At 44.3% G+C, this 13,911-nt stretch overlaps 1 protein-coding gene across 4 annotated transcripts in view; it reads left to right on the forward strand.

Moving 5' to 3' along the window:
- kdm6ba (lysine (K)-specific demethylase 6B, a) overlaps positions 1-12,934 on the forward strand; it is a 50,189-nt gene extending 37,255 nt beyond the window's left edge. For 3 of the 4 annotated variants that reach the window (XM_051075730.1, XM_051075731.1, XM_051075729.1), the window contains 21 exons: positions 320-441; positions 878-1,001; positions 1,181-1,276; positions 1,357-1,639; positions 1,756-1,833; positions 2,059-2,232; positions 2,373-2,555; positions 2,830-3,426; positions 3,611-7,233; positions 7,456-7,582; positions 7,836-7,941; positions 8,215-8,420; positions 8,583-8,689; positions 8,795-8,863; positions 9,004-9,152; positions 9,274-9,388; positions 9,514-9,701; positions 9,792-9,933; positions 10,128-10,254; positions 10,973-11,143; positions 11,308-12,934. In XM_051075730.1, the coding sequence (XP_050931687.1) occupies positions 883-1,001; positions 1,181-1,276; positions 1,357-1,639; positions 1,756-1,833; positions 2,059-2,232; positions 2,373-2,555; positions 2,830-3,426; positions 3,611-7,233; positions 7,456-7,582; positions 7,836-7,941; positions 8,215-8,420; positions 8,583-8,689; positions 8,795-8,863; positions 9,004-9,152; positions 9,274-9,388; positions 9,514-9,701; positions 9,792-9,933; positions 10,128-10,254; positions 10,973-11,143; positions 11,308-11,325 (6,678 nt within the window). In that variant the 5' untranslated portion in view covers positions 320-441; positions 878-882 and the 3' untranslated portion in view covers positions 11,326-12,934. The remainder of the gene's footprint in view (positions 1-319; positions 442-877; positions 1,002-1,180; positions 1,277-1,356; positions 1,640-1,755; positions 1,834-2,058; positions 2,233-2,372; positions 2,556-2,829; positions 3,427-3,610; positions 7,234-7,455; positions 7,583-7,835; positions 7,942-8,214; positions 8,421-8,582; positions 8,690-8,794; positions 8,864-9,003; positions 9,153-9,273; positions 9,389-9,513; positions 9,702-9,791; positions 9,934-10,127; positions 10,255-10,972; positions 11,144-11,307) is intronic. The other variant, XM_051075732.1, reaches the window with a different exon arrangement.
- Positions 12,935-13,911: the final 977 nt, after the last annotated feature.

Genomic DNA, 13,911 nt, shown 5'->3' on the forward strand with positions numbered 1-13,911 from the left:
TTAAAATTAGAGACTTGCAGTGAATTGAATTTATATCAATATTTCCTGTCCTAACTATAACAGAAATTTGAAATGTAAAAATTTATGAACACAAGCGAGAAGGTTTGACTCATTTTGTCTCTGCAGTCACAGTCCTGGCTTTGCCTAGTTCTCCTGTGTCCTATATTCTACTTACACCCTCCCCTCTCTGCAGAACTCACATGCACACACCAGCTAGCCTATATAATAGAGAACCCACTGGCATTTATTGACTTTTCAGTGTGTCTGTATCTCACTCGTTCTCATAGAGGCTCTCCTGTTCTTCCCTCTCTCTCTGCAGCCAGTAGGCTTTTGGATACTTGGTGCTGAAGACAGAAGAGTCGGACAATACAGATATTCTCAGTGTTGGAGTGAGGCCCTCTCTGTGCTGCAGTGGAGGGCTTCACAGACATAGCTAGTCTGGTGAGTATGAGCACTCTGATATAATTATACTATACTATTAACTATAAAGCACTCATGGCATGGCAGTCTGAAAGCAATTACACTACTAGGTCTGGTTAAACCCTCAGCTACAGACTATAATTTTAATGGGCCAACTAGTATTTCTAGTTGAGTGGATTTTTAAAGTGAGTCTAACCCTCATAGAGTTTTACTGCAAAATGAGAGGTCTGCCACAAATGCTATACTATTAAAACACATGATGATACTTTATAGACAGTAAAATATTGAGATTATATCTTATACTTGTAAAGATATTTCTCAGGTAATTACTGTCTTTTCAAAATGCATTACATTTAAGGATATAACTTTTTAATTATGCTCTATGGTCCACATGTTTTTCTGTATGACTGTATACGTCTGTGCATTAATTATAAGACTGTATTACTGACATCCGCAGGCTGGATGCATCACGCAGTAGAGCAGTTTGGCGGGCGTGGCACACGGGATTCCTTCCCTCTGGATGGACTCAACCGGGGACCATGGCCTCCCGTGGGTGGCCGCGCCTGGCAGCCACCTGCCAGGTTTGTAGCCATGACAACATGTACACTCAAAAAACTTCACAAACCTCTATGTTACTTTATATTCAGCAGGTTGAACCTGTCATCTGAAATCAAAGGTTGTAATTTTACGAGCTTGGTGTAAAAACTACTAAGAAATGTTACCTGACTGTGCTGTGTGTGCTGCCTCTGCTCCTCAACAGGTGTTCGCCTGGAATGAACCAACACCAGCTCCTTCCCCATCTACCTCCTGGTCCTATGGGCGGACTGAACCATCCCAGTAAATTCTTTAGTAATGGGTAAGTCATGTACAAAATCATTAGCAAAAGACCTTAGAAAGAGGAGTATAATTAATTTACACTTCTTTTTGGCTGTCCAGGCCCATGAGAGGGGGTGAGAAGCTTGAACTCCCACAGCCAACATTACCAGGCCTGCAGAGGGAGCAGCAGAGACCTCCTCCTCCTCATCTTCATCCTCCACCCCCTCATAGGGCATGGGAGCAACTAGGCCAGCTGTATGACTCCCACCTCCCTTCCCAAGGACATCCTGTTGTGCCCATGCCCAATGAGCACTCACTCCGTCTCCATAATGGAGGCTATGTTGGCAGTGGCGGACCTCCCCCCAACCCACATCTTCCCCACAGCAGGTCCAACCAACTAAAGGTGAGGAACAATCCAACAGATTATCTCACTGCAAAAGGATGCACCAAAGATGTGCCACTATAGATGTAAATAAGGACTCTGTTCACACTGTCTATGTTGTCTGCTGTCTGCTTTAGTTTGGGGGTCCTCAGGAGCAACATGTTCCCAGGGGTCCATCATTGCTGGGAGATGAGATGTGGGCTCAGGTGCACCAGGTGAGAGCTCTCTAATTGGCTATGATCATGTTTCATCATCCATACAGACACAGAGCCATCCCTACTCTGGCTGTCATTTCAGCTTCAACCAGACAGATGAAAGCCACTGTCACTGAGCTTTGGCTGAATATTTCAGCAAAGCAATGTTTCTGAACTGATGCTGCAACATTTGCTCTAATTATCTTCATCTACCACAGCACTGATCCTCCATTTTTCTGTTCACAGCAGAGGGGCTACCCAGGGAAGATGCTCGGGGGTCAGCTGAAGAGACCAGGCCCTCCGTTGGGCGAGCACTCTGTTATCCAGCACACGCCTCCGCCATCCATGCACCCGTCATCCCGCCACCCCGCTGTAGAGGACTGTCCCAGCCCCAGCAAGAGGAAAAAGAGTTCGGATCAGGTATTTGACACATTTTCCTCTGTTAATACTAAAACAACCAATGAGTGGTCATTTATAACCTCATTTGTTGAATTTCTCCAGTTTTATTTGTCATTTTTGTTGTCAGATCTTCTAATATTGTATGTCCCCTCCCTTTGCAGGTATCCCATCCTGCATTGCAGCGCTTCTCTGGTCCTGGTCAGTCTTTAATGTCTCAGCAGCAGTCTTCAGTACACCACCTCCCTCCAAAACCTACCTTCTGGAACCCCCTTCACAAGGACAACAACGCTCCCTGGCAGCCTCACACCTCTGAGCGCAAGAACCCACAATCACAGGAGTTCCAGGTCCGAAACATATTACTTAACTGAAAATATGACACTTGAAGTCAAGGGTTAATATTTTACTATTGACCATAATCAACGAGAAAACCTTCATTGGACTGAGTGGTGCCATAAAGATGTATTGATTCTATTAGCTGTGTGAACCTGGCTGTGCTGTACATAACACCAAGCTCCAAATTGATTTCCTTTTCCCAGTTTTGTTAAGTGCAGCTAACAAAAGATCCTTTGTTAGTTTTATATCACTCTAATTATTCACTCTTTTTGTATGATTTCATAGGAAACCAACAAACATGGAATGGGCAGCTACACCCAAAAGTCCTCTCCTGCCTCTTCCACCCCATCAAACCTCTCCCCTCCACCAAACTCCTCTCCTGGAAGCTACAACCAGGGATGTGCTCCTAAACTCCACAAAGACACGTTCCAACCTCAGGCTGTAAACCATCAGTCCTCTCACTCCTCCTACCCCAGCCCCAGCTCCAAAATGGGGCCAGCTCCACCCTACCCGGCCATGGAACCTCGTCGTCCTCACAACCAGAGAGACCCTCTCATCAGGGGCCAAGGTGGCAGCCAAGCTTCCTCCTACACGGCATCTACCCCAACCAGGGGAGACAGAGATCAACACCTACATGCCCAGTCGTCACCAGCAAACCCTCCTGCAACCAGCAACAACAGCAGCAGCAGCAGCAGTGTGCCTTACAGCCACTTCCAGCCTCATCCAGGTCTGGGGCACCAGGGTCCCCCTCCTCCCCCTCTTCCCCCTCCTCCTCCACCTCCTCCACCTCCTCCTGCCAGCAGCACCTCAGTACCTCAGCAACAGCAAAGTGGGCCCCATGAGGCCTGGAGATACCAGAGCAGGCCCAGCAGTCACTCCCTGGTGAGTACAAGTAATTCATGCATTCATTTGTACCATGTTTATATTAGTTCTTTTATACCATGCAGTGGTGTAATAATCATTTCATTGTTTTCATTCTGAATTGAACAGGCTTACATTTGAACTGTTTAGATGCCACCATTATAAAAACAACTGATTGAAAATTGCTCTGTATGTGTTTCTTCAGGGGTCAGGCATCTACAGGCCTCCAGGACTGCTACCTCAGCGCCAGCAGAGCCACAATCAGGTCATGGATAGCCGGGTTCCCTCCCAGCATCACCATCACATCAGCCCTCCTCTGCCCCCAACCAACTCCACCCGAACACCTGTCATCACCCCCAATGTTCCCATGTCCCAGGCCTCCAGCTCTATCGGCAGCAGCAGCTCCAGTGGTCTGACTATGGCCGGTGTCTCCTCAGTGACCACATCACCCCCTGCTGGATGCTCTGTGAACAGTGACGGCAGCAAAAACAGCTGGAAAAGAGGACACGAGCCAGTACCCCCAACCTCCACCAGTGCAGTCATTAGCCCCACCTCTCAGCCAAATGCTCTACTGCCACTGGGCTGTCAGAGAGGCCAGGGTCCCACTGCCAACCAGCTTCATCAGCAGGGGCTACAAGGACCACAACAGGGACCCACAAAGTCCCAGCCCCTGAAGGGGAAGACATCATTTTATCCTCAGGCTGAACTTGAGCAACCTCCTGCATTTTCCTCATCATCAGTTTTGTTCTCAAGGCACCAGAGGGCAGGGGACAGTGTAATAACAAGCAGAGTTTCAAATCCACCTCCTCACTCTCCTACTACATACTCTGGCCTTCAGCCATCCGATCCAGCCCTCTCCTCCAGACTGGGTCATCAGCCAGACTCAACACAGGTGTACTCTCAGTCCCAGATTCATCCACCAGCTCCAACCTCTGCCCCCCAGTCCATCGAGGAGGCTCTGGACAAGCTTGATGCTGAACTCGAGGGACACATGCAAGCTGAGGAAAGGAGGAAGAGGGACAGAGAGGAGCAAGAGAGAAAAGTAAGAGAAGAGGAGAGGCAGAAGAAAGAATGGGAGATGAGACAAAAGCGTGACGAGGAGAGGAAGAGGAGAGAGCTGGAAAAGAAGGAGGAGGAGAGGAAAAAGAGAGAGCTGGAGAGACAGGAAGAGGAGAGAAAAAGGAGAGAATGGGAGAGGCAGGAGCAAGAGAGAAAACGGAGGCAAGAGGAGGAGAGGAAGAGAAGAGAGGCTGAGAAGCTGGAGGAGGAGAGGAAAAGGAGAGAATCGGAGAGACAGGAAGAGGAGAGAAAAAAGCGAGAATGGGAGAAGAAGGAGCGGGAGAGGAAGAAGAGAGAGCGGGAGAAGCAAGAGGAGGAGAGGAAGAGGAGGGAAGCAGAGAGGCAGGAGCAGGAGAGAAAAAAAAGAGAGCTGGAGAGGCAGGAGGAGGAAAAGAAAAAGCAGAGAGAGCTGGAGAGAAAGGAGGAGGAGAAAAAGAGGATGGAGCGGAAGAGAGAGGAGGAGGCGTGCAATGCAAAAGGCAAAGAGCAGACTGCTATTGAAAATCTGGAGAGACTGCTCTCCAGTAACTCCTCCCCAACACCCCCACCTCCCCGCCTCTCTTCTGTCGCTGCACCTCCTTCAGGTCCACCACCCCCCAGTTCCCAGGCTTCACCTCCCTACCCCTGGCTTAGCCGTGGTGGCATACTCCCCTGTCCACCAGGCCTCGCACCCACCACCACTACTCCTGTAGAAAGGCTGCGGCCACCCCCTCTCACACCTCAGACTGAGTATGCCAGAGAGAAGCAGAGGCAGAGGGAGATGTGGAGTAACAATGGCAGAACGACATTCAGTCCCTCATCAACACACAATACCTCAGGGATGAACCAGCCGGGATACCCCAACAAGCCCCCGGCAATGCAAGCCGCACCCAACCAATCCAAAGACTCAACCAGGGAGAGAGACAGCAGCCAACACTCTCTCCCCACGCTGGCACTTAGAGAGCCCCCCAAACTGTATCAGGCTTTTCCCAGAGAAACCCCACCACCACCATCTTCCAGCTCCGCAGGGGGGATTCTTAACAAGCGGGTGACAGGGAGTGGTTTGGAAAATGCCAGCAGCAGTGGCGCTGACTCAGACAGTGCTCAGTTTGAGGAGGAGCCCTCTGAGTTGTCTACACTGCTCCCTGATGGTCTGGCCAACATTATGGCCATGCTGGATGAGTCTATCAAAAAGGAGGAAGAGATGTATAACAGTGAGAAGACTGGGTCCACAGGTCTCCTTGACAACTTTTCCCCTAGTGTCCCGCCCATCAACAGCTACCTGTGTGCCCCAGACCTCATTCCAGCAACAAAGCATCAGCCCAACCAGGAAGACTTTGGATCCAATCCCCACGCTAGCCCTCCTGTACTCAGCCGCCAAGGCTCTCTGGCATCTCCCTGCAGTCGGACGTCTTCTCTCAACGAGGAGGATGACGACTACCTTAAACCTAAACAGTCGATGGACATAGGATTGGGAGTAGGGAACACCAACTACCGTCACAGTGACCTGGCTAAACTTTACGGCCTCCCCGAGCAGACTAAAAGTGAGGCTGATGAGGACGATGATGAAGAGGATTCTGAGACTCCATCTTGTTCTCCACCACCCCAAAGACCCCATCTCCACCAAACAGGTGTTAACAGCATGTTCAAGTCCCTGGCAACAGTCTTAGAGAGCCAGAAGTACGCGTACAGAGGTGGGCCTTTTGGGAGACCTCCCCCATCGGCTCTGGTTGGGGTCAAATATTCCTCTTCACTGTCACTAGGCCCTGATATTTGCCGCCAGCAGCAAAGTGGTTCTCCCACATCAGATTCAACCAATCCACCATTCAGCCCAGCTGTTCCACCTCTGAAGTCCTCTCCTCCTCCACTGGAAGACAAAAAATTAAAAATAGAGGATGCTGACATCTGGAGAGATGATGGAGAGACAACAGAGGAAATGCTAAACTCTATCAAAAAGGAGAGAATTCCCACCATAAAGCCTATTAAGGTGGTCAAGGAAGAGCAAAGGCTGACGACCATCTCAGAGTCTTCTCTGGCAGAGTTGGGCAAGAGCTGTGAAGTCATGCTTAGCCGACAGTCACTTCCTAACAAGAACTCCCTTGATAAACCAGACAGTCATGGCAGACTGGAGGACGGCCACAAACCTCTGAAAGTAAAGGAACACAGAGACAGACGCAGGGATAGAGAAAGAGAGAGGGAGAAAGAGAAGAAGAGAAAGCATGGTCACAGCCACAGTAGCAGCAGGAAGCATGAAGAGAGAAAAGACAAGAAGAAGCATAGAGAAAAGAGAGAGGAGATGGCCTTTTCCTCTTCATCATCATCATCTTCATCTTCCACCCATTCCAGCTCCAGCCACAAACGGCACAAGGATGGCAAGAGCCATAAGGAGAAGAAGGATCGCAGAATTCTTGGTGACCTCAACCTCCAGAGCAAAGAGGGGTCAGAGAAGTATCAGAGTCAGTATGACTCAGACAAAAAGAAATGCAAGGAGGCGTCAGGTGCCAGCTCCACCAGTGAAGGGGAGCACACAGAGTGGACCTCAAGGAGTTCTGGAGAAAGATCCTCTGAGCACAAAAAAGGCTCTGAATCAGGTTCTTCATTAGGTTCCACAGACTTCTTGAAACTGAAGGCACTATCAGAAGGGCCACCCAAGGAGCTGAAGATTCGGCTAATTAAAGTGGAGAGTGGGGACAGGGAGACATTCATTGCCTCTGAGGTAGAGGAAAAGAGAATCCCACTAGAAGAAATCAGCATCAAGAACACTGCCAGTGAAATCATCAGATCCTGCAAGTAAGTAACTGTGGGGGACGACTTTTCTAAAGGGAATTTAATGTCAAATTTCACTAGGCTTTTTGTTTTGGATCTCTCTGGGATTAATACTAAAGACTGGCATATCAGAATGAGGTGTGACTTGTATATTTGTGTTGAACAGAGTAAAAAGACAGCTCATGGAAACCTGTGTTTTGCAACTCCATGTTTTCTTCTGTCAACATGTTGTTTTCTCTGTTCCAGGGGGGCCAGAATCAAAGGGAAGTTCAGAGAATCATACTTGCTCCCAGCCTTCTCTGTAAAGCCGATCATGACCACAGAGGAGCCCATTCCTAGAGAGAAACTCAACCCTCCTACACCCAGTATCTACGTATGTCATTACATTTCCTACATATATCAGCTTACTTTCAATCTTTGATGGGAGACATTTTTATCCATGATTACACCTGGTAGTGAATAAAAAATAGCTAATAGGGAATAGTTGTGATAGTAAATCTACCAACAAAGGAAAAATGAGAGGCCACTTTATTGTTAAATCACAGAGTGTACAAATAATCCATTCTTTGAGGCAACATAACAAACAGTGTGTTGCTGTGCGCTAACATGATTTTCCTTCTCTGTAGTTGGAGAGTAAGAGAGATGCCTTCTCCCCTGTGCTGCTGCAGTTCTGTACAGACCCCAAGAATCCTGTTACTGTCATCAGAGGCCTGGCTGGATCTCTGCGACTAAGTAAGTGTACACTTACAATGACTGGTTAGCACATAAAATTTGTTTACATGCAATACTCATGATAAGCTCTCCTCATAGTCTAGGATGACAGAAAGAGTGAGTGTGTGAGGCTATTAAAAACCAGTCTGGGCCAACTTTTTGGCTCATTAGTTACAGAAAGACATAGTATATATTTGAATTCCTCTTCTCATCTTTACTCTGTAGTTTGAGTAATTAAATAATGCACAACTCCCTCAAAAGAATGTCCCTAATGTTCCCTTTCACTGTGTTCAGACCTGGGGCTGTTTTCTACAAAGTCACTGGTGGAGGCCAATGCAGAGCAGGCAGTGGAGGTGAGGACTCAGGTGCAGCAGCCTGCTGATGAGAACTGGGACCCCAGTGGGATGGGTCAAACGTGGCCCTGTGAAAGCAGCCGCTCCCACACCACCATCGCCAAGTATGCCCAGTACCAGGCCTCCAGCTTCCAGGAGAGTCTGCAGGTACACAACAACCAAAAACTGATATTACAACTTGTTCCTCTACTTCTCCACCCAATTCATGTACCCTGCCATCTATTGTATATTCCAGAGTAATGGTTTTATGTATCTGCATACTGTGCTACAGTCCAGCTGATACATGTTCTGTGTCATCTGTGTCCTCAGGAGGAAAAAGGCAGTGATGAGGAGGATGATGAAGATGATGAGAAGGAGAAGAAGCCATCCATCTGTTCTGATACTCCCAGCAAGGACAGCTCAAAAGAAAGTAGCAGGTAAAGACAGTTTGAAAAAGCTAGCCAAAGGTTTACTAAAGCACTCCCCACATACAGAACTGTTTGTCATTTGTAATAATGCTTTAATGTTTTTCTGTTCCTCAGTGGTGAGCAGAAACCAGTAGGGAAGATCATTAAATTTGGCACCAACATTGACCTGTCAGATCCCAAGAGGTGAGCAACTTCAACTCATCACACAACAGTATCTGAAACCCGCTAAAGGTGTTTCCATGTGTTGCATTTCCCTCTGGTGGCCATGTCTCAACACTGCAGCAGGATCACTGAAAACCCCAACACATGTTGTCTTTGCTCAGGTGGAAGCCCCAGCTTCAAGAGTTACAGAAGCTGCCAGCTTTTATGCGTGTAGCCTCCAGTGGAAACATGCTGAGCCACGTCGGACATACAATCCTTGGCATGAACACGGTCCAGCTCTACATGAAGGTTCCAGGGAGCCGGACACCAGGTAAAGGACACTCCTCTCTCTGTACAGGGTGAAATACGCCTTTAGTTGTGGGTACGATCTGTTAAATTCTCAATAAAAATTCAATCTCATTAAATATGTACATTCTGGCCTTATTCAACAGGTCATCAGGAGAACAACAACTTCTGCTCAGTGAACATCAACATTGGGCCTGGAGACTGTGAATGGTTCTCTGTCCATGACAACTACTGGCAGGCCATCAGTGACTTCTGTGAAAAGTGAGTAGACAGAAACAAATCTCAGAATGCAGGCTGACATCGTTCAGTCAGTTTGTAAAGGCATAATTACCTTTATATCGATATTAAATGCAAACCGTAACAACTTTTTCATCTTCTGTGCTCAGACATGGAGTGGACTACCTGACTGGGTCCTGGTGGCCAGTGCTGGAGGACCTCTACAACGCCAACATCCCAGTGTACCGCTTCATCCAGCGGCCTGGAGACTTGGTGTGGATCAATGCTGGAACTGTTCACTGGGTTCAGGCCGTGGGTTGGTGTAACAACATTGCCTGGAATGTCGGACCTCTTAATGGTGAGGAGTGGACCATCTAGTGATCAAATACAGAGAGAATATTTTTGAAGACTGTTTTATTCCTCAACATTGTTCCATGTGTTTCTGCAGCTTACCAGTACCAGCTAGCCCTGGAGAGGTTTGAGTGGAACGAAGTAAAGAAGGTGAAGTCCATCGTCCCCATGATTCATGTGTCCTGGAATGTGGCCCGCACTGTCAAGATCACTGACCCAGACACCTACAAGATGATCAAGTGAGTATACCCAGTTGTCAGTCTATTAAGTACCCAGCTCAGTCCTGCAGTTATTCCCTCCTTCATGACGGTGTTCTGTCAATTATACTGAGGCAAAATATTAAAATAAACTCAACTATTCAACAGTCCATACAGTCACATACTAACAGAAAATATACTAATGTAAACATCGGGTGTGTTTACCTTCCTGTCAGACACTGCCTGCTGCAGTCCATGAAGCACATCCAGATCCTGCGAGACCAACTGGTGGCTGAAGGCAAGAAGATTTCCTATCAGAGTCGGGTCAAGGATGAGCCTGCCTACTACTGCAACGAATGTGATGTAAGCAGCATCACAAAACTCTTATCAGACACAAAGCTAAACTAAAGCAGTGTAAAATTCCTGTGCAATAAAGCCAGACTTGATTAAGGTTGTGAAGTTCTGTTTTTGTTGAATATATTTAAAAGGTAGTAGTTTGTGCTGTTGCTGAATTGTACTGTACACTTGTGTTTATACACTGAGAGATTAAATAATCAAAATACCTTAGTATAACACTACAATTCCAACAGCACAACAAGCTACAGCTTTTATCATGACTACCAAGGAAGTATTTATTGCAGAGCTGTTATATAATTAGTGTTAGCTAGCTGTACCTAAACAAAACAAACAGAATATTTAGTTTAATAGCTAAACTAGTGCAGTGTTTGATGAAGGTGATTGTGGCCTAAGGTAGAAGGAGATGAGCTTAAGAGTTGTCTGTTTTCTCAGACAATTACCTGAAACATTAATTCTATAAAAGTTATTGACTTCAAACGTTATGCATAATCAATCACTTAAAGAGCTGAACTGCATGTACATGTAATGAGAACTGTTTGACTCATCTCTGTCTACCTTGGGTCACAAACTTACACCTTGTACTTTACCACAAAACGGATAATGTGTTTACAGTGAATGTAACCACTTTACAAATGTAGTCAAAATCTTTTCTTGATATTAATTATATACATTATTTTACAATTATCCCCTGAATGTTTATTGATTGTTTTCTCCTCTGTTACAGTTGGAGGTGTTCAATTTGTTGTTCGTGACAAGTGAGAACAACAGCAGGAAGACATATGTGGTTCACTGTGAGGACTGCGCACGTCAGCGTAGCCCCAACCTGACCAACGTAGTGGTGCTGGAGCAGTACCGCATAGAGGAGCTCATGAACACATATGACTCCTTCAGCCTGGTGAGCAAAGACTTACCTCTTTTTCTGCCTTGTCATTTGTTTGTTCAGTGAGTCATCCGTCTCTAAGACACTGGAGATTCATTTCCAACCTGTAAAGAAAATAACTATCAGTGAAACGTCTTCATGTCACTCACATTAATCCTCTGTTGTGTTTCTTGTCTTAGCAGTCCTCCTCCCGGTGACAGAGCTCCCCTCCTGCATCTCCTCAGCCATAACCAAAATTCCTGCAAGCCAGGACAAAAGACACAGTTTCACTTTGGTTTTCAACTTACCCATTCATTATTTAAGATCATTTTTGCTACTACTACTGCTAATACTTGCCGAACAGCCAGTTGAATACGTTTACTCATCATTACTGTTTACAAAAAGAAATACCAAGCCGCCAATAAAATACCAGTTTACTCTCAGATGGTGCTTTCAAACAGAAACCCTGGTAACATTGAAGCTGAGAACCAGGGGGCAGTTGGTGCTGCCATTGAACTGTGGAGGGTAGTTGGTGGTTTCAATGGCGTGTTTCTGTCAGTACCAGAAATAACTTTTTCTGTTGTTGTCGTCTTGAATACTGAAATTTGTACAAGCTGTTTGCAATTTCTGTGGGGTGCTGTCTTTTTTACAATAATTTATTGTTTTGTTTTTTCTAAACTAGATCAGCCTAGATATATACCACATTGGCCTTGTATTTAGAAAAGAGACAAAATGAAAAATACTAATAATAGAGATATGAACATTTTTCTAAAGCATTAAGAATTTTAAAAAATAAAATTGTTTGGAATGCTTCAAAACATACGGGTTTTAATGACTTTGGTTGTTGTGGGGGGGGATTTCATTTTTGTTCTTCAGATTCTTGTATGTGTTGTAAATCTTGTGTTTTTATCAATTATACCTTTATTTCTTCTGGAGATTAATATTCTGTTGTCACACATCATCAGGTCTTTTTGTTCCTTTCTTCCATCTCTGTATGAACTCTCTCTTTAAAAAAGAAAAAAAAATCATTGTCATCTGGTGTTTGTGTGTTGTACCTCTGATTGTTTTGTTCCGATATGCAGACTTAGTATTTCCTGGATTTTTTTGGCATTGTACATTTAATTTAAAAAAATTTCCTCTATTTATTGGATATCAATGTTCTCCCTTTTTTTTAACAGGGTTGTACAAGTTTGCAATTTTTGTTTTCTTTATTTTTTATGGTGACCGATTGCTCTGTAAGAACTGAAATGTGGGGGTTGTGTGTCCGCGGGAGTGGAGGCTGCGGTTTCTCTGGTGCTCTCGACTCCTGCCTTTTTCTCCTGATATATATTAAATGATATCTTTATCTTGAATATAACGCCACCTTTCCTGTAGACGATAGGCACACTGCTCACGTAGAGAAGATGACTAATGGAATGCTGTGTTTGTATGCTCATTAAGGAAAAAAACAAAACTACTTTTTCTAAAGTGTTTTGAGAAACAGTAATTTTTTTTTATTATGTAGGGAGCTTTTAGACAAGATTTTAATGATTTTATGATATTATCTGTTGAATATGATAATGGGATAGATGGTGCTAAATGTTCTCTTTGAACAACCTTTTTTCTGTTTGTCTTCTTAAAATGAGAATTCTATTTTTCCTGTTGCAATATTACCTTAACCTTTTCCTTCTCTTTGTGGTCATTTATTTATAACTGCACTGTTTAGAGAATTCACACAGACATACTTGCAGACACACACACCAAACTGAGCCAGACATGTCTTAAACACTTGTGAATTTGTGTGACATTACTATGACTATTAATAAATGCTTTTTGATAAATCCAGAAGTTGAATTCATCTGATTTTTTTCTGTCAGTAACACATTAGTAGAAAAGATCCACCTCTAGACCTCAAGTCAGCATCCTTCATAGACATCAGTATAAACAAAGACAATCACACTCACAGCACCAAAAGTATCAAAGTTAGACTGAACTTCCTGTTTGTCATCACAATGTCTTAATCAAGAGCAAAACAAAAATCTAACTGAATAATTCTCTCTGACTATGTTTGGGGTCACTACAGGCTGTCACATGAATTCTGGACACCTCTGTGATGGTACTGCATGATGGATAAGAATCTAAACATCCAAAGAGCCTAAAACAGTTACATCTGCTTCTACTAAAAAAAAATAAAAAAGTCATAATATAGTAAGGCTTCCAAAAAAGTCATAGTATAGTAAGGCTTCAAAAAAAGTCATAGTATAGTAAGACGTCAAAAAAGTCATAGTAAGGCTTCAAAACTGATCAAAAAAAGTCATAGTATAGTAAGGCTTCAAAAAAAAGTCATAGTATAGTAAGGCTTCCAAAAAAGTCATAGTATAGTAAGGGTCATAACATAGTAAGGCTTCCAAAGTCATAGTATAGTAAGGCTTCCAAAAAAGTCATAGTATAGTAAGGCTTCCAAAAAAGTCATAGTATAGTAAGGCTTTAAAAAAGTCATAGTATAGTAAGGCTTCAAAAAAGTCATAGTATAATAAGGCTTAAAAAAAAAAAGTCAGTATAGTAAGGCTTTAAAACTGGTCAAAAAAGTCATAGTATAGCAAGGCTTCAAAAAGTCATAAATAGTAAGGCTTCAAAAAAAGTCATAGTATAGTAAGGCTTCCAAAAAAGTCATAGTATAGGGCTTCAAAAAAAGTCAGTATATAAAGCTTCAAAAAAGTCATAGTATAGTAAGGCTTCAAAACTGGTCAAAAAAAGTCATAATATATTAAGGCTTCCAAAAAAGTCATAGTATAGTAAGGCTTCAAAAAAAGTCATAGTATAGT

Source organism: Lates calcarifer, linkage group LG14, assembly GCF_001640805.2.
Source record: "Lates calcarifer isolate ASB-BC8 linkage group LG14, TLL_Latcal_v3, whole genome shotgun sequence".
Classification (NCBI taxonomy): domain Eukaryota; kingdom Metazoa; phylum Chordata; class Actinopteri; family Centropomidae; genus Lates; species Lates calcarifer.